At 53.2% G+C, this 25,950-nt stretch overlaps 1 protein-coding gene across 8 annotated transcripts; it reads left to right on the top strand.

Moving 5' to 3' along the window:
* Positions 1–3,130: 3,130 nt before the first annotated feature.
* Positions 3,131–25,912, top strand: CIB2 (calcium and integrin binding family member 2). 8 transcript variants are annotated; one of them, XM_059879312.1, is made up of 10 exons: positions 3,131–3,347; positions 3,471–3,526; positions 7,173–7,361; positions 10,119–10,153; positions 13,657–13,729; positions 14,082–14,177; positions 18,773–18,884; positions 22,023–22,170; positions 24,665–24,860; positions 25,283–25,912. In XM_059879312.1, coding segments are annotated over exons 6-10 (480 nt in total). In that variant the 5' UTR covers positions 3,131–3,347; positions 3,471–3,526; positions 7,173–7,361; positions 10,119–10,153; positions 13,657–13,729; positions 14,082–14,175; the 3' UTR covers positions 25,305–25,912. The 8 variants fall into 8 exon arrangements, with proteins under 8 accessions (XP_059735295.1, XP_059735296.1, XP_059735294.1 ...); XM_059879313.1 differs by lacking the exon at positions 7,173–7,361; XM_059879311.1 differs by lacking the exons at positions 13,657–13,729; positions 14,082–14,177.
* The last annotated feature ends 38 nt before the right edge of the window (positions 25,913–25,950 follow it).

Below are 25,950 nucleotides of genomic sequence, written 5' to 3'. Positions count from 1 at the left end.
CTATATGTAAAATGAGGGAGACACAGGAAAGTTACAAGACATGCTGTTCACTGCTAGAATATGTGAAGTGAAGTCGCTCAGCTGTGTCCGACTCTTTTCGACCCCATGGACTGTAGCCTACCAGGCTCCTCCATCCATGGGATTTTCCAGGCAAGGCATCTGTGTGCGTAGGAGATGAGATCGACCAAGTAACAGCTCATGGAATATAAACAGCAGCTATGTCAGGGGAGAGGCCAGGGTAAGTGCTCTCTAAACAAAGATAAGATTCCAGGAGGAATGAGGTTTAAATTATCCCTAAGATAGAAAGGACTCAGATGAGCCAAGATAGTTAGAGGTTACTAGTAGATGACCTGAAGCTGATAAAAATTTTAGAGGTAGGTTAGCAAAAGATTTGAGTGTAGAATAGAGTGACTCACTGGGCTCATGGGAAGATTTACTGTAGAGGGATAATTTACTGTAGGAGATATTCTTGCCCCGGCCCTGGGCCCAGAGCACCTCATCTCTGCCATAAAGACCTACTTAGATTCTAAGTCCTATTAATAGATTAACAACCTGCAGATCAAAGACATTTCAGCATAAAGAATAGCTAGTCAATGGGGAAGGACCTTGGAAAGAAGGAAAGAAATCCATGTTTTCTTGTATTTACTCAGACCTTTAACTCCTGTCTAGTTACTCCTTGGGCATTTTGTAGCAATTATCCCTCCTGTTTTCCTTCCAAATTCTACAAAGTGCCAAGATCCCCTAAACTACTCCTTGTTGCTACCTTCTGATGTTACATCATTTACAAAGACTGCAATTGCCTAGGACTTGGCCCCCTTTAAACTTCAGTAAGCACGTGTTCCCCTGCCCCTAGACAGTGTGATCAAGACAGCCAGGACCCACATTTAAATCCACCCATCACCAGCTGCATGACCTTGGACAAGTCACCTTTTCTGAGATTATTTCTTCATCTGTGAAATGGGATAATAACGTCAAACTCTGTAGATTTAAGAGGTGTTCATGGATAATCCTATTCAGTAAAGTATCCAACACTATCCTAGATGCAGAGTAGATAATCAGTTTTTCTCCCTCCCTCCAACCTCCCCTAAAACACAGTTTTTTTTCAGGGACCACACCCAACAGCTGGAAGCAGCAGAAGCACCATATGGAATCAGAGAAAGAGGTGAGAGTCCTGCTTTGCCCCTTCCCAGCTGAGTGGCATTGGGCCAGTCACTTTGCCTTACTGAGCCTTGGGTTTCCCATCTGTAACTAGGAAATTATATGCCATGCCCCGCCTCACATCATTGCTGTAATAGTTCAAAAGAGAGGGCCTCTTTTAGGGCAATGGCAATAGTGATCACAAAGGATTTAATGGAGTATTCTCCTCAGGTTGCTTGCTTCTATTTATCACCTGTGAGAGGAGGGACTGCCAGAACTGAAAACACAGTCCTCTTTGTAGAAGTTCTGGCTTTTCTGCCAGGAATATTTGGCATGCAAATGAGTATCATGTTCACAACTGTAAAAGAATGTATCAGAGCAGGATGTGAGCACCCAGAATTCTGGCCTCTTGCTGGGCAAGGGGGAATCTAAGATGCTTGTTAATAGTGATTGTGTGGTTCAGAAAAGGTTTCCGTTTCCTTAACGCTAATGTGGGAGAAAGAGGAATTACAGATGGAAAGAATCTTATAAAGGCCTGTCTCTGCTCTAAAGTTCCACATTCTCTGAATCTCTGGTCACAGATATGGCTTTCTTTCCCACAGCTGTCCACTATAAATGTCCAATATAAATGATGGATGGTGAGGCAGTCTCTGAAGGCTGGTCAGCCATCCCCTGGGCTTCTGAATTGTTTCCTGCCCATCTGATAGCAATTGATTATGCCTCTGATGACTCTTACCCTATCAACAGGGAGGCTTGTCTGTTTAGCTGATGGCTGCTACTTTCACCAGAGGTGGCAAAATAGTGTCAGAAAACCCCAACCAGGAACCTCAGATACAAAAGGAAAATGTAGAAATACCAGGGGTCATCTGCCTAACTTAGATCCTTGCTCCAATTGGAACCCGGACCTTCAGCTTTAGCAACTCAAAGCCAGGGCCAGCAGCATCAGCATCACCTGGAAACTGGTTGCCCGCCCACCTTCTTCACCCCTGGAGAACTAAATCAAGACACTCTGGGGGTGGAGCCTCCCAAGTGGTTCTGTTGCACTGCTCTCAGTGGTTAAAGAAACAAACCACCTATTTTAAAGCATGAAGTCCTGGCCTTCTCATCAATGTCCAGGTGTGAGCTGAGCCAGTGCTGGAGTCCAACTCAGGTTCTGCTACCTCCCAGCCGTGGAACCCTGGGCAAGTTACTGAACGATTCTCAGCCTCAGTTTCCTCACCTGTAAAATGGAGATCGTACCTACAGAATCAGCTGTCCTGGGATTAGAAATAACCAACGTGTGAGCTGGACCCATAAAAGGTCACTAGTCAGCGATGGCTCCATTTGCTGCGGTGGATGGCATTTCTTTAAAAGCCCCGGAAGACACCATGGCCTTTGTCACGATAAGCCTCTAACACAGTCTTTTAAACCCCCTCAAGTCCCACGTTTGGATCCAAAGGCTCAAAGAAAGACAAGTAAATCCTGTCCTCCTAAGAGACCCAGAAGGCCTGAGACACTCTGCCCAGGCCATGGTCAAAGGCCAGATCAGGCCAGGAGAGACCTTAGAGGTCATCTCGATAGACTCCCTCCTTTTCCCCGGAGGGGCTGGGCCCAAGGTCAGGCTATGAGATGCTGGCAGAACTGGGCCCTGCACGCACTCACAGTCCAGGGCTCTCCCCTGCTCCGCGCTGACACCCTGCGCCCCAGCTGCAGGGCAGCCAAGATCACCCACTTGCCCCCACTGCATCCCTCAAATGGATCGGTCCGGGCCCGCCACCCTCAGCCCCGCGTCCCCTGGACTCTCGGCGGCCGGAAGTTCCCGGGTCCGCCCAGCCGACGCGGGCGCGGGCGCCAGACGGGCCGGGCAGCGCCTCCCGAGGCCAGGCCGCCCCCTGGCGGGCCCGGGGCGCGCGGCAGCCGGGAGCCGGGCGCCCGCACTCTCCCGGCCGCGGGGCGGAGTCGCCGCGCTCCGGGTCCGCTTCCCCGCCTCCCAGGCCCCCGCCCCGCCCCCTCCGGTGGGCTGCGGGGCGCGGCGCGGCGCGGCGCGGCGGGGCGGGCGGGGTCCGGTGGCCGTCGAAAGCTGCCCGCCGCGGGGCTGGCGAGGGCCGCGGGCGCGGGGCTCCGGCGGCCGCGGATGGGAGGCGGCACCCGGGCGGGCGAGCGACGCCGCCGCGGCCACCATGGGGAACAAGCAGACCATCTTCACGGAAGAGCAGCTGGACAACTACCAGGTGAGTCCGGCCGCCCCCGGATCCCGAAGCGGCGCCCTTGGTCTCCCTCCCTTCTTTTTCCCGTCGTTTGCCGAGGCCTCCCGGAAACCGATTTACCAGGTTCAGACCTTGCTCTGCCTTCAGCTCGACGCGTGACCTTGGGCCGGTGACTTCTCCAAGCCTCAGTTTCCCCACTCAAGGTATGAGAGAGCTTTCCAGTTAGAAGATTCTCGCAGGCGTGTCTCTTTCTGCTCCCCTTTCCTCTCTCTCATTCAGACTTCTTGCTCTTGGCCCCAGTCTGGACCCAGACCCCTTCCCAACCACTCATCCCAGAGCCCACATTGGCGCTGAGATGGAGTCCTTAAACGTGGGCTGGAGGGAGGACTCTCTCACCCCTCAAAACCCGGGAAGCCGCCGAGGAGAGTGAGTCTGTCAGCAGAAATGAGCTGGGTTGGAAGTGAAGCGCCTCAGTACCCAAATACAATTCTGGGTTGGGGATGTCTTGTTACCTATTGGGGTCTTTCCTTCTGGCCCCAGCATGGAAATAATTGCACAAGAAGTCAAGCCAGGTACCAGTCTTATATGGTCACCTCTCCGAGCTCCCTTAGGCCCCAGCAACCACCCCTTTAGACCCCTCCTAGGTCCCTCTGCTTCCAGAGTTGGGGAGCTGTCCAGATCATATCCCAGTGCCCTCCCACCTATGTGCAAACTTTTCTGTGGTTGCAGGATGGAGCACAAACTCCTGACTTGCCCAGAATCCTGGCCAGCCTGCTGAGGCTCTTTTGCTGCCCTGCGCACTGCAGCCACAGCAGAGCTATCCTCCTTCTCTGACACACTGGGCTCTTTCCTGCTTCTTTTTTGCACATTCTCTGGGATGCTGCTCCTCAGTCTTCAGATGATCTCGCTTATCCTCCCAGGCCCAACTCTGATGCTTCTTTCCAGGCTCTGCCAGGAGAGGGGCCTAGACAGTATTGTAGCCTATGTGAAGCATGACTGGGGGAGATGAACACCAGCAGGGTCTCCATGACTTCCCCTTGCCTTCGTGAACATTTCAGAATCAAGCTTGAAGTATGGGTCCTCTGATGTGGGCAGCCCTTTTGCTCCTGGAAGCGCTGGTTGTCAATAACAGTACTTTCTCAGCTCCACGTGAGGTCCTGAGAAGGAGTGGGGGGCGCCACATTGGTGGAATGCCTTCGGTGTACCTAGAGCTGCAATGAATGCTCTCTATGCATCAAGTCATTTGATCATCACTGAGAGCAGGATTATTAGCCCTGTTTTATAGGAGAGTAAACAAAGGCTGAGGAGCCATTCAGTCAGCACCCTGCGCAGTCAAAGTTCACACAAGAATTTGACTTGTGAATTCAAGGCTCAGTCCTTCACTGGGGCCGGGGGCTGTGTGTACTCTTTGTCCTTAAGGCCCTCGCTGTCTGCAGAAACAGACCGTCACCTCAAAGAGGCAGGCGGTGAGTGTGCTCTAGGGGAGCGCCCTAGGGGTCAGTGGGAGGGAGGGAAGGGGAGCTTTGCTTAGAATGGTAGGTCTGGAAATAAGACAGCACTTGCACAGACCCTTGAAAGATCAGTAGGATTTTGCTCATCAGGGCCGGAAGAGGCCTTCCAGGCCCAGGGGACCGCTTGGGTAAAGACCTGCAGGTGGGGCTAAGCAAGCAGGTAGGCCAGGCTCAGAAGAGTCCCCTCATGGGGGTGGGGAACCTGGGTTCCCACTCAGTCCAGCCTGGCATTGAGTTACCCTTCGGAGTCAGGATCAGTGCTGGGTTCTGATCCTTTGCCAGAGGCTGAGCTCGGTGGGAAAAGTGAGAGCTGTGAAACCCGAGAGCCCCGCGTCTCCCTCTCTGAGACTCTCCAACCGGCCAGGGCCAGCCAGGGCCGCTGGGGGTGACCCCGAGTAACAGCCATCCCTCCCCAACTGATCCCCAGCATTTCCTGCCCTCTTCCCCAGTCCTGACCCCCAAAGTTCAGGTGTCTCCCTAGACCACCTCTCTGCCTTCCAGATCCAACCCTCTACCCTGACTCCTCAAACCGCCAAGGGCCCACTGCCTTCCCCAGGACCCTCCACTGCCCCTCCAGCTTGTCTGACGCTTTTGCTCTGCTGTGGCCCATGTTTTCAGTCAAGAACAAGTCCTGTGACTCAGCCTCTTTGGGGGCTCACCTGGGGACCCCCTCCTCCATCTCCACGGCCGGAAAGGGGCCAAGCCTCTCAGTTTCAGGTGAACTGAAGATGTAATTTCCATCCACACGCTGCTACCACAATCCCTCAGGTTCTTACTCCATTCCCTTCCCTCCTTCTCGTTTTCTTTCAGCAGACACAGCATGCATCCCCATTGTAAAGCAAGTTTTTCTTTAAAAAAGAATTCCTGGGCTCAGAGTTGCACTGTACACATATTATCCAACCCTCTACTGCTGTGGGAAGCCCTAGGGAGCTGTCCATCTCTCGGTTGTGCATGCCTGGAGCAGAAATGCAGGGTCAAGGATGTGCTGGATCTTTCTAAAACATGGGTGTGACCCTCTCCTCCCCCTGGAATTCCGCAGTGTCTTGGGATAATAGCATAAGCAGAGTGCAGAGCAGAGCTCACCCCGGCCTAGTCTGGGATCAGCCGGCCTCCAGACTCATTCTTCTCCCCTCCCCTAGCACCCCAAGTTCCAGGCACACCGAAGGGCTTCTAGCCAAGCATGGCCTCACCTCTGGCCTTGTTCTCCTGGTGCCCTCCCCTCGCTTTTTCAGCAGCCCGGTATGACCCATCTTTCTGTCCATGCTAGGCCTCACCCTCCTGAGACAGGCTCCCTGATGCCTTCCCCCCAGTCCTTCTTGTGGCCACAGAGTGGTTTATACCCAGTTATCAGTGTTTACTCTCCACCCCATTTCCTGTGTCTCCTCCGCTCAGGTACAGAAAAGGCAGTGGAGAACATTGAATGAATGGATGTTTGGACGAATACTTGTTAAAGCATAGCTCTAAGGAAGGGAAGGAACTCCAGCGATTCTGAGGTCCTGGCTTGAAGTCATGGAGGGGCTATAGTTCTGTACACTTTAGTAAGCCACTGTCCTCTGGGTCTCAGTGTCTGCAGCTCTCAAACAGGAATGATACTAGCTCTGCTGTGCTCGTGTCAAGGGTTTTTGTGGGGATTAGTTGAGCTGTGTGGTGGTCGGCTGGGTGGTGCCCAGGCTTGCACTGGCAGAGCCCTATGGAGAACCCACTCCAGCTGGGACTGGCTGTGGTTTGGCTCGGGACCACTGGCGTAGGTAGACCAGCAGGGAGGCTACCTGGACAAAGTACTCCTGAGTTGAGCTCTGGAACATGGAAAGGATTTGGGTAAGCTGGACAAGGTGGAGAAGGCAGTCCAGATTGGGAGAGCAGCGTGAATAGAGGCTTGGAGGAGGAACTCCAGCCTTAACTGTCCTAACATTTGCACTTCTACTATGAAAGCCCGGCCTGCCCTGCCTTCTGCTGCCAGAGTCATAAGGGCCCAGCTCACCTGAATTACACCCCTCCATCCCTCACTACTACCCTTTGTGACCCTAACCTGAGCTGGAACTCTTCCCTGAAGACCCATCCCTGTGAACTGGCAGGGGCCAAGCAGTGACATTTGTTCTCGGTGGAGTATAAGGAAGAGGTCCTGCAGAGCTAACCCCCTGGGTAGCTGAGCAGATGGAGGTGGGCAGGGTTTTTGTTTTGTCTTCAGGATGAGAGCAGACAGAGCTGTGGGCTCTGAAGGGATGCCTTTGGGACATGGGACACTGGATGGAGTGTCCAAAATGGGGAGGGAAGCCCCATAAACTGTGGCCTGTATCCTGCACCTTAGCTTCTTTGCTTCTCTCACTGCCCCTTTCAGAGAGGCAGTATCCCATTTTACAGACGCAGACACTGAGGTTCCAAAAGGAGACTGATTTGCCTAAGGATCCAAAGCAAGATGAGAAGTTGAATCTGACTATTAACCCTTTTCCGCTGCCAGACTGCTCAGAGCCTTGAGAAGCTTTTAAGGCACCTGCTGTGTTCCTCCTCCATGAGCTGCCTCCCTGGGGTGAGTTCCAGGGAAGTCAGTCAACAGACGGAAGAGCAAAATATAACTCCGTGAGCAGGTTCATGGCAGCTTTAATGGTAATGGTAAAAACCTAGAAATGGCCGTGTCTAAATGTTCAGAAAGAGGAGAAAGGTTAGATGAGGCAGGGCCGATGCCTTCAGTGAGATATTCCCCAGCCAGTGAATTGCTAATGTAACTGCTGTGGAAGGAAGGTTTATGTGGAAAAGTCTGGTCATTCATCCCCTCGTCTGTATTGCGCATGCACCGTGTATCGTATGGGAATACACAGCGGAAGCAGGAGATGGAGAGGTGGGTGTCGGACTGGCCTGGGTGGCCTGCGGCTCTATTTCCTGTCAGCGGGCAGTGGTCAAGAAGCACATATGCCTGAGTTCCAGCCCAGCCCTTGGTCTGTGTGTGCGACTTAGGGCAAGCTCTTCAACTTTGCTGAACTTCAGTTTTCCCATCTACAGAATGGGAAGGCAATGCCTTGCTCCCCGCCCCATGCATGCTAGTGATGAGAATGAAACAAAACTGGACATTCAGAGCGCCTACTGACCAGCCCGTGATAATCACGGACTGGTTGTGGTGTGGTTCTCAGCTGCACGTTGCAGTCACCTGATGACTTTGAAAACTGCTGATGCCTGGATCCACCCTCAGGGACTCTGTCATAATTGATCTGGGGTCTGTTGGTGGTGATGGGAGAGGACGCAGGGAGTTAAGCAGTCCCCAAGTGATTCTGCTCTAGAGCAGAGGCCCTCACACTTTAGCAAGCATCAGCATCATGAGAAGAAACTTTTCTAAATGCAGATTTCTGGGCCCCACCCTCCCAAAGTTGCTGATTGTAGGTCTGGAGAGAAGCCCAAGAATATAAATTTCCACTAAGTCCCCAGGTGATGGTGATGTTGCTGGTCCAGGAACCACATCTTGAGGACCATTGATGTGGACAGATGGAAGTAGTTGCAGTAAGGGACTAGGGTCATGTGAGAAGCTTTCCCATCTGTTGCCAATAAAACTCACACATCAAGACCCAGATACTTCCTTTCCAACCCAGGGGATTGGAGAGAGGAGAAAAGAGAGGGGAGGGGAGGGGAAGAGAGGGGAGGGGAAGAGAAGAAGATAGGCAGGGGAAGAGAGAGCAGAAGCCGGCCTCTTCCACATTCATCCCTGACACCCCCACCGTGCTGATTGGAAGCACCCCGACCCTTCTCGCTGGGCAGCTTCAGGCCGTAGAAGCAGCCGTGGGGCTGAGAGAAGTCTGTACTTGGAAGACCCAGCTGGGCGGCCTTTGCTGCCTGCTTCAGGTTTCTGGGGGCTCCTGAAATATCAGCCCACGTGGTTTCCATCCTGTCTGAGTCTTAGGCCTGTGGGGCAGGGAATTCTCTGCCCACGTAGGGTGCAGAGGGGACACTGCTTCCCTAGCCTGAGCCTCTTCTAGACCCTACAGAGGAGCCATCGCTGAAAGCAAAGCCTTACCTCCCCGGCAGAAGCTCCTGTGTTTCTCAAAAGGGCCAGGCAGCGTGAGGGTCCTTAGTGTAACTCATGCAGAACAGCAAGTGGCTCAGGACAGACTAGTGGGGCCTGGAAATTACCACCAAGCCTCCCTTTTTGGCTCTCCTTCAGGTGCCACTGGAAACCCCAGATGTGCTCCTGTGGGCCTGCTTCCTTGGGTCCTTCTCAATGTGCTGTATAGTTGCCCCTGGGCTCCAGGCCTTACCCGGTGCAAGCCGGGCTGTCTGCACACCTGGGCTGTGGCCATGAGCCCCTCATCAGAGCCAGCTGTGGTCAGCTTGCCCAGGAGGCCCCCAGCTCTGGGCTCCCTCGTGCTCCAACAACAGGCCAAGGCAGAGGAGCCAGACGGCAGGGGATAAGCACAAAAGCCCTTCATGGTTGGGCGTTTTATGAAGTGCTAGGTCCTTTTCCCCTCCATACTTCCCACCAGGCCTGGCATAGTAGCGGTCATCACCAGGCTGGCTGAGCTGTGGACGGAGGCGTGACTGGGGGGTCAGGTTATCCAGACAAAGGCAGAACCCCCAAGAAGAGTTTACAATCTGAGTGACCTCTGGACCGAGTCCTGCCCCCACCCTGAGTCATGCCTACCTGGGGGACCCCATGCCTACCTGGAGAAGCCTCCACCCCAGCCTCCGTCCAGATGCTGCCAGCTCCCCCCTGCCCACCATCCTCCTCCCCCACAGGCCAGCCTCTCCACTGCCTTCTCTAGCCCCATCTGTTCCTGTGGCTACAGATGCAGTTAGATGCTGGGGCTTCCCCAGTCTGTGTGCCTGAAACTCTCAGCCTCTGAGCAGGGGGCTGCTGCCCACGGCCACTCAGGACACACACCACCCACTGCTCGCGGCACCATCCTTGGAGGCTGCCACGTGGATGTTGGCCCTGCAGCTGGGCAGTGCGATGCCCTGTCGGTCCTCACTCCTGTTTGGTCTCCTGAGCGTCTCCCAGCCACTCCCCTCTCCCGCAGGGTATCCCCCAGCCCCTCAAATCAATGGCATCCACCTTGGAACTCTCCATCGGCTCCCCCACCCAAATGCCCTCCCCCATGTGTGCCTCCCAGCCCCGCATGCTGGACACTCAGCTCCCTGGCTCAGGTCAGAAGTTTCAGGAGGCGGTTGGTGGCCCCACGAGACTGCTCCCCTCAATGGGCCCGGGCAGCAGGGCTGGTGGCTGTGCCTGTGCGGCTCTGAGCGAGGAAGGAAGGAGCCCAAGGCCCATACAGCCGACTGTATGCGTGTTTTCCTTCCACAGGACTGCACCTTCTTCAATAAGAAGGACATCCTCAAGTAAGTGTGGCTCTTGTTCACCTCTCTAGGGGTAGGGGTGGGGCCGGCCACCCTGGGGGTGGGGGGTGCAGGGCGGTGGGGTGTGCAGGGGCCGCCCAAGCTGGAGATAAGCTTTTCCGCCTCCATCAGCAGCCTAGTGTGGGCTGCTGTATGAACTCAGGAACTGGCCCACATCCTTCTGCCAGGAATCAAACGTCTACCGAGCGCGTGCCAGGCTCCATGGTGGGTGGTTTCAGGAACATTTTCATTTAATCCTCACTGTGCCCTTGTAACAGGAGAATCCTTTTATCCTCACTTTACAGATGGGGCTGAGCAGCTTGGCTAAAGTCGCCCAGCCAGGGACTGAAGACCTGGCCTCTGACTCTAGGCTGCTCGCTATTTCACTGCCCCCCTGAAACCTATCTGACTAGGAGGTCCCTGTCATTAGACAGGGATCCCTAAGAGCCCCCACGCTCAGGCTCTGATGTCCTTCCATTCCTGGGAGGTCCAGAAGTCAGGAGCATGGCAGGATGCCCTCACTGCCTTTGAGCTGTCCACTGAGAATCTCTTTCCAGGACAGTCCCTTTCTTTGGGGGTGGGGTGGGCCTAGACAGGAGAGATGAAGGTTGTTGGCAGCCTCAGAGCTCCAGGACCAGATGGAGGGCAGGACTCATAGAATGCCAGGAAACCTGGTCCCACAGGCCTTACCGGGCCCCCCTCCCTGGACTGTTAGGTGGCACTAAAAGCCAGCATGGTCTCAGGACCGCTTTCCCTGGAGGTCAATGGGCAGGCTGGGCTCGATCCTGTCTACACTACCCAAGGGAGATGTGGTCTATCATTGCCATGACCATTCTGCCCAGTGTCCCTTGTCCCTTCCTTTGCCCAGGCTGCTTTTCCAGCATGTACCCTGGGTAGGTGAGGACACCCACTCCTACCACCTCGGAGAGACAGGGTCAGGGGAAAAACCTGCAGCCCTTGGCATCAACAGAAACCTGGGCTCCACTTTGCAGCTCTGGCCTCAGACCAGCGTGGAGCCTTGCTGAGCCTCTAATTCTTTTGTAAAATGGAGGTAATGATACCTCTCCTCATAGCATGGCTGAGAGGAGGAATGCCAGGGTATGTTTTTTGATAACGGAATTTGGTCTGTAGCTTGAATGATGTGTGGGTTGGGGTTCCCATCTGGACAGATGGTCCTCAGAACTGTCACACACAGTGGTCACCCCAGCCCTTCCAGTGGCACCTCTTACCTATGACAGTTCTTGGCACAGATCCTCATTTAAGCCTCACCACATTAATCCTCTGTTGCAGGGAGCTCCCACCATCCTCACCCCCACCTCTGTAGATGCCAGGCCCAGGTTGCTTGTCCTGTGAGGCCCACCACCATTTTTGTTCGGGCAACAAAAGCTTGTCCCTAGGCCTTTGCACAGGCTGCCCTGCTGTGTTCCTGCACATCCTTCAGGACCCACTCCAGAGTCATCTGCTCTGTGAGCTCCCAGCTATCTTTCCCCCAAATGCTTTTGCAAGTCTCTTAGCGGGCTCTGTGGGCTCATGGCTCCGGTCCCATTTCCCCCTGGACTTGCAGTCATTCAGGATACAGGCTCCTCATGCCTGGCATTGGGCACGGCACCAGGAAGCACTTGAAGAATGTGTGGATGAAGGATAGGTAGGGTTGGCCAAGGGGAGAACATTCCAGGCTAGGAGCAGTGGGGTCAAGGGCACAGACCTGCTACCTTCCCCATCCACAGGGGTCTCACTGAGAGTAGCAGGGTTGCCGGGGGGAAGAGGGTGGTTGACAGGCCAGGCCAGGAATTGGATTCAACCTGATAGGCTTTTGTGTGGGGACCCTGATCTCTTGGCAGATGATCAGTCCCAGGCAGGTAGGTGGTCTGAGCAGGGGTAGGGGGTCTCCTGGCTCCCTACAGCCCTGGCCCACCCAGCTCTGCATCCTTCTATACCAGCCTCTGTAGTTCAACCCAGGCCCGGGATCCACAAAGTGGGGAAAGGACCCTTTCTGGTAGCTGGACACCCTCGCTGAGTCCCCCGCTGTCTGCTTGTTCTGATTCCTTCCGGCCTCACTTCTGTGTTAGCACTCTTGGGGGACCAGACCTGGTGCTTTTTCTGCAAAGTTTGGTCGAGTGGGGTGGAGGAGGGGTGAAGCCCTGGGAGCAGGACCCCTGTGATCTGGTCCCCACTGTGTGGCAGCTGCTGTGTCTCAGTTGCCACCTCTGCGGCATGGGGATGAGAGTGCCCCTGGCCCTGTTTTTCCATGGGCCCCAGTGGCTGGGAAGGCAGGGGTGACAGCGTCGTTCAGCATAACACAGGCTGCTTAGAGTTTTGTTGCCTACCCGTCCACCCTCAGGAAGGGCGGTAAGGCCAGGCAGCGTGTGGGATTACTTGTCCAGGCGTGGCCACGATGGCTCAATTCCAGTTTCAGTCCCCTGACTTTTCTTCAGCCTTCTCTCTGAGCCCCAGCAAGAGCCGGTGTGACTGACCACCCCTGCCAGGCGCGCCCTGTCCACACTGTTCACATCTCAGGTCCAGGTGGGACGACTGAGGGCCCGAGCCCAGAGAGGGCGCGGAGAGGCCCTGGCCGGCAACACCAAGCCAGGCCAGCGGCAGAGCCAGGCCCTGGGCCCAGGGCCCTCCAAGCAGCCTGTGTTACGCTGAACTACGCTGTCGCCCTGCCCTCCCAGCCACTGGGGCCCATGGAAAAACAGGGCCGGGGGCACTCTCATCCCCACGCCGCAGAGGTGGCAACTGAGACACAGCAGGTGCCACACAGTGGGGACCAGATCACAGGCGTCCTGCTGCCAGGGCTTCAGGGGCCTTCCAGGGCTGTATCCCCACCCCCACCTGGATGGGTTTCTGGGTGAGCTGCACCCTGAGTAGCGACCAGATGGTGAGGAGGAAACATGAGCAGTAGGTTCTTTGCAGCTCGGGACTAAGCTCTCTGGCAGCCTCGGGTCAGTGATACCGAGTCTCAGATACCCATTGGGGAATTCTCACCTCCCCCACTCCTCCCTACTCACATACACAACACCCCCTGACTCCAGAGTGGATCCAGTTGCTCCCCGGGGCACAGCTGTTCCACCCTGATGCTGAGCCTGACTGGGCAGCCCCACCTTCAGCCACCTTCTTTGCCTTGGGGGCTCCCCCAGCCTCGTTAGCCTGTGCTCCTGAGCACGGAGACCCAGCTGGCACCTGGGGTGCTTGCCTATGGGTTACTTCATCTTCTGTTGTATTTTCTCAACAATTTAAAAACTCTGCATAATTTATTTTAATTACTTTTAATTTTTACTTCACCTGTGCTATGAGATGATGGTAGAAAATTAGAAAATAAAGCCGATCATGAGAGAACAAAAGATTATCTGCAGTCCTGCTGCCCAGGAACAGCAGCTATTAGCGTTTTGATGTATTTGACCTTTAGGTACATAGTGTGCAGGTAGTTTCCCTTTGTGTGTGTGTTTATTGGAAATTTTGATCAGGTTGTTCTGTAATCTGCTTTAAATTTCTTTTCCTTTTAGGCGACTTGTGAAGATAGATAAGATTTAAAAAATGATCTCACCACCTCTTCAGTTCATTTAGTTGGACATACAGGTTTGCAAAGTTTCACTGTTACAATTAGCACCATAGGGAACATTCTTGGGACACCTTGACGTGTAACCCACACTGCTGGGATTATTTCCTTAGGGTACATTTCTAACAGATTTCTGGATCAAAAGATGTGGACGTTTTTCAGGCTTTTGATTTTTATTTCTAATCGCTCTCTAGCAGCCATGCCTGAGTCCCCATTTCCCTGCTTCCTCAATCACATTCGCTGTTATGTCTTTCTTGTCTTCTGTCCCAAATCATTTACTGAATATCCCAAGGGTCTCAAACTTTGTTGCCTACCTGGGCCAACATGCACTGCAATGAAATGAACCTGTGTACCCTGCTGGGAATGTTTTAGGACCAGGATCTGCAGAAAAGCTCTTCCTAAGCCCCAGCTGGTTGTGACCTTGGGGAAATCAAGCCACAGTGTGATCAGGGAATCAAGGTTTGTCATGTAAGTTTAATTTGTAAGTGTTATCAACTAAATTTTAAAACATTACATGAAAGCTAGTCATGAGTGTGGACCACCAACCCATCTGTGACTTTGAGAAGAATTCATCTTCTCCTCACTAATTTCAAATGCTGTTTGTCATGGACTAATCTCATTTATACTGTATTTGGGTTGCCTCTTCTATACCAGTGTCTGTTCCATACGGTTTTATTTATTGTAGCTTTAAGCAGTTTTCACATCCAATGAGGCAAATATCTGCCCAATTACTCTTTTTTCAAGGTCTCCCCACAACTCTTCTACATTTATTCTTCTGAACAGACTTTTGAATCAGGCTGACAAGTTCTCAAATATTTTTCAGATTTCAATTAAGACTGTATTCATTTTATAGGAATATGAAGAGAAGATTGTCATCCTTATAGTAATAAGCCTTTCCAATCAGGAATGTTATCTAAATCCTTAACGATTTTACATCCTTTGGTAAAGTTCCATGGTTTTCTTTGTATGCATTTCAATTATTTTATGTGTAGTTGTTTTGAGTTTTTTGGGGGATTGTATTGTGAATCAGATCTTTTTTATATAGTATTTTTGAATAGGTGAATACTGATAAGAAAACTATTGCATAGAAGAGCTATTGAGCTCTTTCTCATTCACATAGTTTTTAAACTGGTTATTCTTGGTTTTCCAGCAAATAATAATTTACCTCCTCCTCTCTAAAGTTTAAGCACACTATTTTATTTTGCTGACTAATTACATTGACTGGCACGCATGGGGGAAATGTTATATAATCATGGTGATCCTGGTGGTGGTGTTTATTTACTAAGTCACATCTGACTCTTTCACGACCCTATGGACTGTAGCCCGCCAGGCTACTGTATCGGATTTCCCAGGCAAGGATACTGGAGTGGGTTGCCATTTCCTTCTCCAGGAGGTCTTCCTGACCCAAGGATTAAACCTGTGTCTCCTGCATTGCAGGTAGATTCTTTACTGCTGAGCCACCAGGGAGGCCCCAGTGGTGATGGTTAGGAACCCCACTTACATGGGAATGTTTACTTTGTCATTTAAGTTTAATGTTGGGTGTTGATTTGAGATAGAGAGTATCCTTTTGTTTATGTTTGACTAAGGATTTTTAAATTTTTTTTTTGGTTATGCCACGTGGCTTGTGGGATCTTGGTTCCCTGACCAGGGATTGAACCTGGGCCCTCAGCACTAAAAGCACTGAGTCCTACCTATTGGACTAGCAGGGAAGTCCCAAGGATTTTAATTTTTTTATTGATGAAAATTAATATGTACCTTAAAATACTTTTTATTAATACTCTAAAAATTGAAGCAGTTCACAAGTATGTGAAGTGGTAAGTGAAAGTTGGCCTCCCTCTTATCACTTTGCTCCTCCCCCACAGGGACCATCCATGTAAACATGTGGTATATGCTCTTCAGATATTTTTCTGTGTCCATACAGTTGTCTCATCATAAATGCAGCCATGAAGTTGATTGAAATATTTGTTTGCTGCCTACTAATGCAATTTGTAGTCACAGATTTCTAAACATTGACCCTGCCTGGCATTCCTGGAATAGGTCCTGCTTGGTCCCAATGTATTATTCTTTCACATGCTGTTGGACCTGATTTACTAATGTTATTTTATAAGACTGTTGCATCTGTATGTGTAAGGGTCATACAGCATTATTAACTTCTTAAAACAAACTGGGAGGCCTTTGCTTTTGTGCCTCACGCTCTGGACCAGTTCAAGTAGCAGAGATATCAAGCATAGGTGTCATTTCTACTCCTGGGACTTAGGAGGGGACTGATACATACATCTTGAATTCAGTAGTGCCCTTTATTGGGAGGGTGGGTGATAGGAATGCAGTTCTGAGACAGTTTTGAAGTTTCTCCCACAGTGATTCACCTTTACAAATTCTCCTTGAATTTTCTTAAAAAAAAAAAAAAAAAAATCCAGTATTCCAGTCATGGAATCAGAACAGATCCATGTCCCAGGGCAGCCTTCGCACCCCGGAAGACACCTCCTCAACTCCACCAGTACCTGGAGACCTTCTCCCAAATCCCCCCTTTCCAGGTAGCCCCTGACATGGCAGGCAGTGTGCTAATAGCTATCTGTTGAGGCAAGGTGGTTTTACTAATGCCATCCTTTTTAATCCTCCCAGGCGTGAGGAGGGTAGCACAATCCCCGTCTTAGTGATTCGGAAGTGTGTTCTCCAGGGGGTTAACCTGCTTGCCCAAGGCCGCACAGCTAATGAGAGGATTAGGCAGGGCTCCAGCCTCAGTCTGACTTCACACTCCTGCTGCAGCCACCCCACATAATTCTGGAGGTGTAAGCCAACCCCCAGAAACACCCCAACAACACATCCCAAATGCCCGGGTCAGATGGGAAATGTGATGGTCCTCTTGAAAGCATATGAAACTAGACACATAAATGGTGATACAGAGCCCTGGTTCCATGTTTGGGGACAGTATAAAATAGGGCCGATTTTTCCTTGATGCCAAAAGTGAGAGCAAAGAAGGTACCCAGCCAGCAATTGGCTATGTAGTACTGTACTGTAGTAACTTTATAATACTTTTCACACAAATAATACATACAGAAAATAAGACATTTTTAATCTTACAGCACCTTGAAAAGTACAGTAGCATGGTACAATAGCTGGCATGCAGGGGCTGGCATCAAGCAAACAGGTAAGAAGAGTCACTGACTGGAGGAGAGGAGGTGGGAGATGGCAGAGCTGAAGGGTCATCAGCAATAGGAGATGGAGGGCAACCTGCAGCTTCACTCATGCCTGACGTTGATGGCACAGATGCCTTGTTCCTAGCTGATTCAGTTCTATCTACCCTCTTGGAAAACAATCCAGTGATGTCTGAGTAGTAGCTCTTTTTTTCTCATGACACGGAAGCACCGGATTGCGTTCTGAACAGCCGCCGCAACCTTGCTGGACTGTTCTGCATCGGGTCCTGTGCCTCAGCAGCCAACAGTGCCTCCTCAAATAAAGAAAATCCCCTTGCCATTTCCTGAGTCAGGAATCTCTCCAGTTCTTCAGTTACTTTTTCCTTTTGTCTCTCTCTATCCTTCCTTTGGGCCTCCCTTCTGTCAGGCCTTCGTTAGTATCAGAATGAGTATTGTCGCAGAGCAAGGAGTTTAGTGAGGTCCATCCTCTTGCAGACCTAGCTTGACACAGATTCTGCACTCATGTACTCTATACGGTGCTGTACAGTAAAGGACGCAAACACACAACCGCTTGTAGGGGACACACACGTGTGACAATACACAGCAGTCTCGTGAACTAACGTAGGTGATTGGACCTGGGAACACACGTTTGTGTCTTTAAAAGTTCGCAACTTGAAGGTTCATGTGTTGGGGACTTACTGTAGAGCAGTGCACACAGGATTAGCCTAGAGCTGGGCACGGAGTGAGCACTTGCTGAATGGTGGCTGACATCGTGTGTGTGCGCTGGGCAAGCAGTTAGCTGCCCTGATGGAGAGGGCTCTGATGGAGAGGGCTGGGGAGCGGGGCCACAAGAGTTGGGTGGAACCTGACGGGGGACTGGGTGGATGCTGAAGGGCCTGCTAAGGATGGGCCTACGAGTGTGTCACTGGGTCAGGCCGCTTAGAAGAAGACCAACGTTGCTCTGGCTTTGGGGGTAGCGGGGCAGATGGGCCCCAGGAGATATGGGCCCCTTCAATCCAGGCCCCTGCAATCCTGGCCTCACCTTGGGCAGGTTACCTACCACAGCCCCCCAGTCAATGCCCCTGACACTTATCCCCTTGTCTGGCAGCAAACTGAGGGTCCATGCAACATGGAGGCAGGCTTGTGTTCCAGGGAGTCCTCAGCCAGGAGGGAGGATGGGAGGGAGCTGGGGACCCGACCCGTCAGTGGGGAGGGCCAGGCCCAGGGCAGTGGGCTCCATCCCAATAGCTCCCAGCTGGAGAGAGGCTGTGAGTGGCCCAGGCTCAGGGGCTTCCCGGGATGAGAGGGTTTCTGGAAGCTCTTGCAGAGACCCAGCAACCCTCAGGGCCTAGCTTGGGGGCAGTAGCAACCTGGGCCAGGTCTTCAGCAGGTCAGGAGTGGGGAGCAGTGGAAATGGTGTGGGGAGGGGGCGTTAAGAGCTTCTGCTCTGGACTTCTGGTCCTGGGTTCCGTAGTCGCTGAGACTTCTAGTTGTGTGGTGGTAGACCAGTCACCCTTAACCTCTTCAGGCCTCAGTTTGCTGAGCTGTCAACTGTGGTCACAGTGTATCTGTCCACACAGTCATAGGAGAATAAAAGCGGTGACATGCCTGGCACATAGGCTCTTAAGAGAGTCTAAAGAGGGAAAAATAAGGTAGGACTGCAGGCCCTTGAGGGAGGGGGCTGGGCATTGGCAGCAGCAGTGGTGGTGGGAACGCCAGGACCCTGTCCGGGTATCAGCACAGGGTCTGGGCAGAACTTGCCTTCCCCACAGATGCCATACCCCATGGGAAGAGGAGATGGTCTCCCCAGGCTCCTGGCCAAAGTGGGTCTCCAGCATGGGAGGTAGGGGGCAGGCAGGGCAGCACTGGGCCTCTGAGGGCCCCCGGGCCTGCGTCCCCTCCAGCCCCTTCTCTGTGCTTCCCCTGCAGGCTCCATGCACGGTTCTATGAGCTGGCCCCCAACCTCGTCCCGATGGACTACAGGAAGAGCCCCATTGTCCACGTGCCCATGAGCCTCATCATCCAGATGCCGGAGCTCCGGGTACACGAGCGGCCGCTGCTGCCAGGCAGAGCGCGGGAGGAGCCAGAGGAGGCTGGGCAGGGGGGCTGGGGGAGTGTGCCGCTCCGGATGGCGGGGCAGCGGAGCCACCTAGACCCGAGTTGAACCCCCCGCCGTGCCTGTTTCCTCACCTGCACTCTGAGGACGTGAGTCCTGTGTGTGGGACTCCATCGGGTGCGAGCCACCTAGACCGGAGTTGAACCCCCTGCCGTGCCTCAGTTTCCTCACCTGCACTCTGAGGACGTGAGTCCCGTGTGTGGGACTCCATCGGGTGCTGTGACTGGTGCTGCCCCTGGGCCGCAGGCGGTTAGCCTGCACTCACCTGCTCACCCCTTTGTTAGGCGGCCCAGCTGCTGTCCTTGGCACACCTTGTGTGTGTCTGCTTTTGAAGGTAACTTTCTTCCAGCCGCCTCCTTGCGTGGCTGTAGCCTCTCACAGCACAGTCATCCATCGCATCCCCTCTCAGACTTTTAATGTGCACAGGAATCACCTCGAGATCTTGTCAGAATCCCAATCCAGGTTCAGTAGGTCTGGGTGGGGCCCAAGGATCTTGTTTTTCTAACAAGCTTCCAGGTGAGGCTGATGCTGCTGGTCCTCAAACCATTTATATACTTGACCTAAGAGTTTCATTTCCTGAGTTCCTTACTTATTAATATAATACACAGAAAGTGCACTTTGATAGTAAGAAAGCATTTGGGTTTTTAGAGCATGTTGCTGTGGGTCTTTGCAAATAGCCCCTTTCCAGGTCTCATATGTGTGACTCTGGGGTCAGAGTATGCAGTTGGGGTCCACATGGCATCCACTTGGGGGCTGTATCGGGCTATGACTTAAGTCCTGAGGGATAGTAGGTCACAGGCTCAGCCCTGGACAAGCAGCCAGCCTGGTCTAGAGCGGGGGCTTGAGCCCAGGCTCAGAGGATCATTTGAGGGTAGGAGGCACTTGGGAGGAACCATGGGGTTGTCTCTAGTCCCCTCTGCTGGACTGGGCACAGAGTGGAGTGGCCCAGTGCTGGCCCAGCTGCGGGTAGAGGACTCCAGGAGAGATGGGCCCTGAGTGAGCTGGGATCAGAGGAGGGAGTTGCTGGTATAATTTCTCACCTCCCTGTGGGCTGGCCTAGGAAAATTCATAGGAGTTGGGTGACTGCTGGCCTGGGATCTGAGTGATTCTCTGATCCTGGCCCAGTTATCCAACCCCCGGAGCCCCACTGCTGCCTCCCATGATCTTGGTCTGAGCTGAGAGCTGTAGTAGTAGGGAACAACCTTTATAGTCTCTTCCAAATTAGTCACTAAAGGGATATTGCCTCTAAGCTTAAATCACACATAATGGCCCATCTCTGGGAACCCTGCCTCCCAGGTAGTGAGCGTTAAGCTAAAATATCTGTGTTTAGCTCACAGGTAACATCCTGACCAGGCCCACCTGTGAATGACTGCAGGGAGGAAGGAATTAACGCCTCCTCTCTGGACTTCCCTGGTGGCTTAGACGGTAAAGCGTCTGCCTACAATGCGGGAGACCTGGATTTGATCCCTGGGTTGGGAAGATCCCCTGGAGAAGGAAATGGCAACCCACTCCAGTACTCTTGCTTGGAAAATCCCATGGACGGAGGAGCCTGGTAGGCTACAGTCCACAGGGTTGCAGAGAGTCGGACACGACTGAGCAACTTCATTTCACTCACTCTGGAGGCTGATGGGAACCAGGAAATGTTTCACTTTACTCCCGCTTTAGTGTAGAAGGAGCCTGAATTCTAACTCGGGCAAGATGGTTCTTTGGGATACAAGTCCACCATCTTCTCAGTTTGCTGCTTTTATGAATAAAGTTGCTAGCCCTTGCCCCAGCAACTTGTCTGTTGATACACTGGCCTTTTGTGCTGTGATCAGTATGAGTCTGGATTCGGGAACATTGTCTTCTCTTGCATGTCAAGGCAGGAGCCTCCATGTACTCCCTGGGTAATGGGACTAAGCCCTGCTCCTGCTGGAAGAGGCGATGCCTCCAGTGGGCACACTGGGCTCTGCTGAGCTCCCCCTGCTCATCCAAACAATATAACAGAACGTGACACCTGTGGAGCTCTCACTAGTGCTGGGCCTTGTTGCTGCTGTTGTTCAGTTGCCCAGTCGTGTGTGACTCACTGTGATGCCATGGACTGCAGCACGCCAGGCCTCCCTGTCCCTCACCATCTCCCAGAGTTTGCCCAAGTTCATGTTCATTGCATCGGTGATGCTGTCCAGCCATCTCATCCTCTGACACCCTCTTCTCTTTCTGCCCTCAATCTTTCCCAGCATCAGGGATGTTTCTAATGAGTCATCTGTTTGCATCAGATGACCGAAATACTGGAGCTTCAGCACCAGTCCTTCCAGTGAATATTCAGGATTGATCTCCCTTGATTGACTGCTTTTATCTCCTTGCTTTCCAGGGGACTTTCAGGAGTCTTCTCCAGCACCACAGTTCAAAGGCATCAATTCTTTGGCATTTTGCCTTCATTACGGTCCAGCTCTCACAACGGTACAACTGGGAAGACCATAGCCTTGACTATCCAGACCTTTGTTGGCAGAGTAATGTCTCTGCTTTTCAACACCCTGTCTAGCTTTGTCATTGCTTTCCTGCCAAGAAGCAGCTGTCTTCTGATTTCATGGCTGCAGTCACCATCTGCAGTTATTTTGAAACCCAAGAAGAGGAAATCTGTCACTGATTCCACCTTTCCCCCTTCTATTTGCCATGCAGCATTGGGGCCAGATGCCATATCTTAGTTTTTTTCATATTTAGCCTTTCACTCTCCTCCTTCACCCTCATCAAGAGGCCCTTTAGTTCCTCTTTGCTTTGTGCCATTATAGCGGTATCATCTGCCTATCTGAGGTTGTTTTTGTTTCTTCCGCCTGTCTTGATTCCAGCCTGTAAACTCATCCAGCCTGGCATTTCTCATGATGTGCCGGACCTTGTACCAACACCTTATTTTTAACTCATTTAACCCTCTCGCAACCCAATTAAGTAGGTGTGATTATTATTCCCATTTTACAGATGGGGAAACTGAGACCCAGAGGGGTTAGGTCACAGAGGCATAACAGATGGGCTCCAGGGTCCTGCCAGTGAACCTGCACCCATGGTGACTGCTGTGGTTGTTTTCTTCAGGAGAATCCCTTCAAGGAAAGGATCGTGGAGGCTTTCTCTGAAGATGGTGAGGGGAACCTCACCTTCAATGACTTTGTTGACATGTTTTCTGTGCTCTGTGAGTCAGCTCCCCGCGAGCTCAAGGCCAGCTACGCCTTCAAGATCTACGGTAACCCGGGCCTGGAGCAGGGGCTGTGACGCTGTGTGTGGTGGGGTTCCATAGGCCAGCTGGTTGTTGCTGGTTCCCACCCTGGGGACACTGGGGCACCAAGAACACTTTGAAGAGTGCTTGTCCAGTGCGGTGGCCAGAGGGGACAACTCGTACACGAGCGATACCCGTAAGGTCCTGAGATCAGAGGAGGGAGAGTGGGCAGTTAGCCTGAGGTGAGTTCACACGTGCCGACCTCTCAGCAGGGCCTGGAGTTCGTTCACAGGAGAATGCGGGCAGGCACACCCAGGAGAGGGAGCAGCCTATGAAGAGCTCAGGGAAGCACACAGCACAGGGCTTGGGGAGCTGACGGGGAGACGACCGTGGTGGGATGAGCACAGTGGAAGTCTGGAGAGGTCATTGTGACTGGCCTTCTGAGGAGCCAGCCAAGGAGCTTGGGGGTCACTGTGGGGCTTCAGGTGAGGCCAGGCAGCCCTGTGTTCTCGAAAGATCTCTTAGCATCCTGGAGGTGTGAATTGGAAGAGCTAGACTGGCAGAGGCTAGGGTTCTGGAGAGGAGGCCTCTGCAAGTGGTGAGGCTGGGCTGAGAGGTAGGCTCCTTGGTCCTCAGACCCTGACTCCAGCAACTGCTGAAAGAGATAGGGTGACCTCATTTCACCCCAGCCCAGCTCAGCCCAGGACCCATTGTCCTAGTGGCCACCAGAGGGCGCCAAGGACCCACGAAGCCCTTGGTTTCTGCTCCAGAGGACTGGGACTGGGGTCAAACCCTCAGACAGTGCTCAGACGGGAACTCTGAGGCCCAAGGAGGGGTTGGAACCCGTCCTGGAAAAGAGAAGCCACGGACAAACCTCCTGTCCCCCGCATCTTTGATCAGCCAGGAGATCCCAAGGCAGTGGGGTCCACTGGGCTGTTTTTTCATTTTCTAGTTTTCCTGTTTATTTCAGGGAACTTTCGTCTACATACATCTCTGCACCCACATTGTGTTTGCACAGCAGAGGCATGGTATCCACCTTGTCTACTCTCCACAAACTACACCCACAAGCTTCAAGGAAAAAACTTATCAGATTCCACCCATCGTCCCCTTAATGCTGGACCCCAGGACATTGCTCCTGGGAAAGGCTATCGTCTGCCAGAGAGGGGAAGTGCAGGGCACACAGCCAGGCAGACATGGGGACAAGTGAAGGGAGAACCAGGGCTCCCCAACTGCCCTGGATGGGAGTGTGGAATGGAGAAAGGCAACTGGGACCTGGGGTTTGGTGCTGGGGGGACCTGGGGCCTGACCTCTAGCAAGGATCACCCCCTCCCTTGACCTTAGTTTCCTCATATAGAATGGGCAGGCGGTTCCCCTTCTTGCCAACCCTACAGAGAGGCACCACCAGAGGGCAGAGAAGTATCCTTTCTTGTGCCTGCCCCAGGGCCCCTTCATAGGCCAGTGTGGGGATGCGCCATGGAGGGTGCCCAGACAAGAGCTTGGGCTCTGGGGTCCAACACTGAGCAGGGATGTGACCTCAAGTGATTTGTCCTTTCCGAGCCTGTTTCTTCATCTGTATCATGGGGGTTCCAATTGTACCCACTGAAAAGGCTTGTGGTGAAAATTGAATGAGATGGAGCCTGAAGTGCTTACATGAGCATTGTGCTCTTCATCACTAGCACTGATGGTAGGGTTTGGCCAGTTGGCAAGAGGAGCCCTTATGTCTAGGAAGCGCTGCCCCCTACCCCGGCCTCGGCCGCCAACCAACCAGGAGGAGGCGTTTGAGCTAAAACTTGATGGAGTCTGCTACACAGATACATGGGAAGTGCCCTCCAGGTAGAAGAAACAGCACAGGTGAAGAAAGAGTTGATAGTTGGGTTGCAAAGCAGTCAGAAGGGTGTTCATGTTCCCTCTATGAGCCTGCGTGGCTCGGTCCTCTGGACATGTTGCTGGGCTGTGGGTAGCAGTAGTGCCTTTTGCCAAGGATTAGAATCAAATTGTTCCCTGCTCTTTGAAGCCAGGCGTGGGGCTTTTCTCTGAGGGCCTTCTGAGTCTCCTGACCTCCTTGTCTGGCTAGAGGCCAGAGGCAACATGGTGCAGTTTAGAAAATGTGGGTCTTAGCATCAACCAGGCCCTGGTCAGCATCCCAGCTTCCCCTCCAAGCAGACGTCTGACCTTGATTCAGTCACTTGGCCTGTCTGGGCCTTGGTTTCTTTAGCTCTAGAGAGAACACGAAGTCCACTGTGGGGCAAAGCTAGGAGGGCCATTTGGCCTGGGTCTCATGTTCCCAGGAAGCCTCAGATTTGGACATTCCAAGTGTCTCAGGCTAAGTCTGTGCTTGCCGTCATGCTGGGGGTTTGTGCAGATGGTGAATGTGGGTTTGTTGAACGTGGTGTCCAGAGGTGCCTTGTGGGTGAGTCCCCCTTGGTCCCGGTCGGCTGAAGACCAGGATCCAGCGTCCCCAGAGGGTGCATGGGGAGGTGTCTGGTGTGAGAGTGGAGATAAACCCACCCGCTCCCTGCAGACTTCAACACAGACAACTTCATCTGCAAGGAGGACCTGCAGCTGACGCTGGCCCGGCTCACCAAGTCGGAGCTGGACGAGGACGAAGTGGTACTGGTGTGTGACAAGGTCATCGAGGAGGCCGATCTCGACGGTGACGGCAAGCTGGGCTTTGCAGACTTTGAGGACATGATTGCCAAGGCCCCGGACTTCCTCAGGTGCGGCTCCAAGGGGCTGGCTTGGGTGGGGTGGGCCTTAATAGGGGCCGCAGCTGGAAGACCCCACGAGGCTAAGGGCCCTCGCTGCTCCTAGAGCGGTGGTGCCGCAGGCCCCGTGCGGCCCAGGAAGCAGGTCAGGCTCCAGGCCCGGCTGCCCTCAGCGTGTGCCTGGTGAGCCCGCTGTCCCCAGCAGGGCCAGACTCTCGGGGGAAGGGTAAGACCTGGGGGCCCTTTGGTTGGGTGGGGTTGGACACGAAGGCACGGCTGGCCCTCCAGGCCTTCACGTGGATTATTCATGAACTCTGCGTCCTCCTGGAGGGACTGTCCAGGGTTGGACATGGGGCCTGGTTGGCTTTCTGCAAGGACCTTTACCCACCCAGTCCAGAGCTGCTCACCCCCTCTTGGTCTTTCCTTCTTTCCAGCACTTTCCACATCCGGATCTGAGGACAGTGACCAGAAGCCGACCATCCGGCCCGGTCCCCGCACGAGTGTGACCTCCAAGCTCCCCAGGAGCGGAGCCGTGGCCTCTGGGGTTTACACCCACGAACACTTCTTTGGCCCTTTCAGCAAAAAAAAAAAAAAAACCTTAACCAGGGAAGGGGGGATGTGAGGAGCACGGCCCTTCCTAGTCCCCCTGTGGGCCCTCCCCAGGCCCTCCCTCTGTTCCCCCACCTTCCCTACTCCCATCAGAAATGGCCCCAGTGGGAGGGGGAAGGAGGAACCCCTAACAGGGCTGGGGTACGGACTTGTCCAAGTGCTGGGCAGGCACCCGGGTTGCCCAGGGCAAATGGAAAAACAGAGGACAAGGTTTAACAAGCTATGCAATCTTTCTCTAGAGCCCACAGCTGGGCTGCACCCCGGGCCTGTCTGTTTCTTCTCCCCGGCCCTTCCCAGTGTGAAGCTGTGGGAACCATGGGTGCAAGGACTCGGGCCCTGTCCCGGTCCGGAGCACCACCCCATCCGCCCTCCCCAACGACGTGGAATCCTCAGTGGTGTGTGCTGTCCACAGATTTGTGAACTCCTGATAGTAAAACACTTTCATGTTCTCTGTGTCTGCCAAGGTTAGGAAAGGTTTGTTGATCCCTTTTCT

The sequence above is a fragment of the Bos taurus genome, chromosome 21 (assembly GCF_002263795.3).
Source record: "Bos taurus isolate L1 Dominette 01449 registration number 42190680 breed Hereford chromosome 21, ARS-UCD2.0, whole genome shotgun sequence".
Classification (NCBI taxonomy): Eukaryota; Metazoa; Chordata; class Mammalia; order Artiodactyla; family Bovidae; genus Bos; species Bos taurus.
Note: the sequence above shows the minus strand (reverse complement) of the source record. Positions and strands in the feature narration are given on the sequence as shown.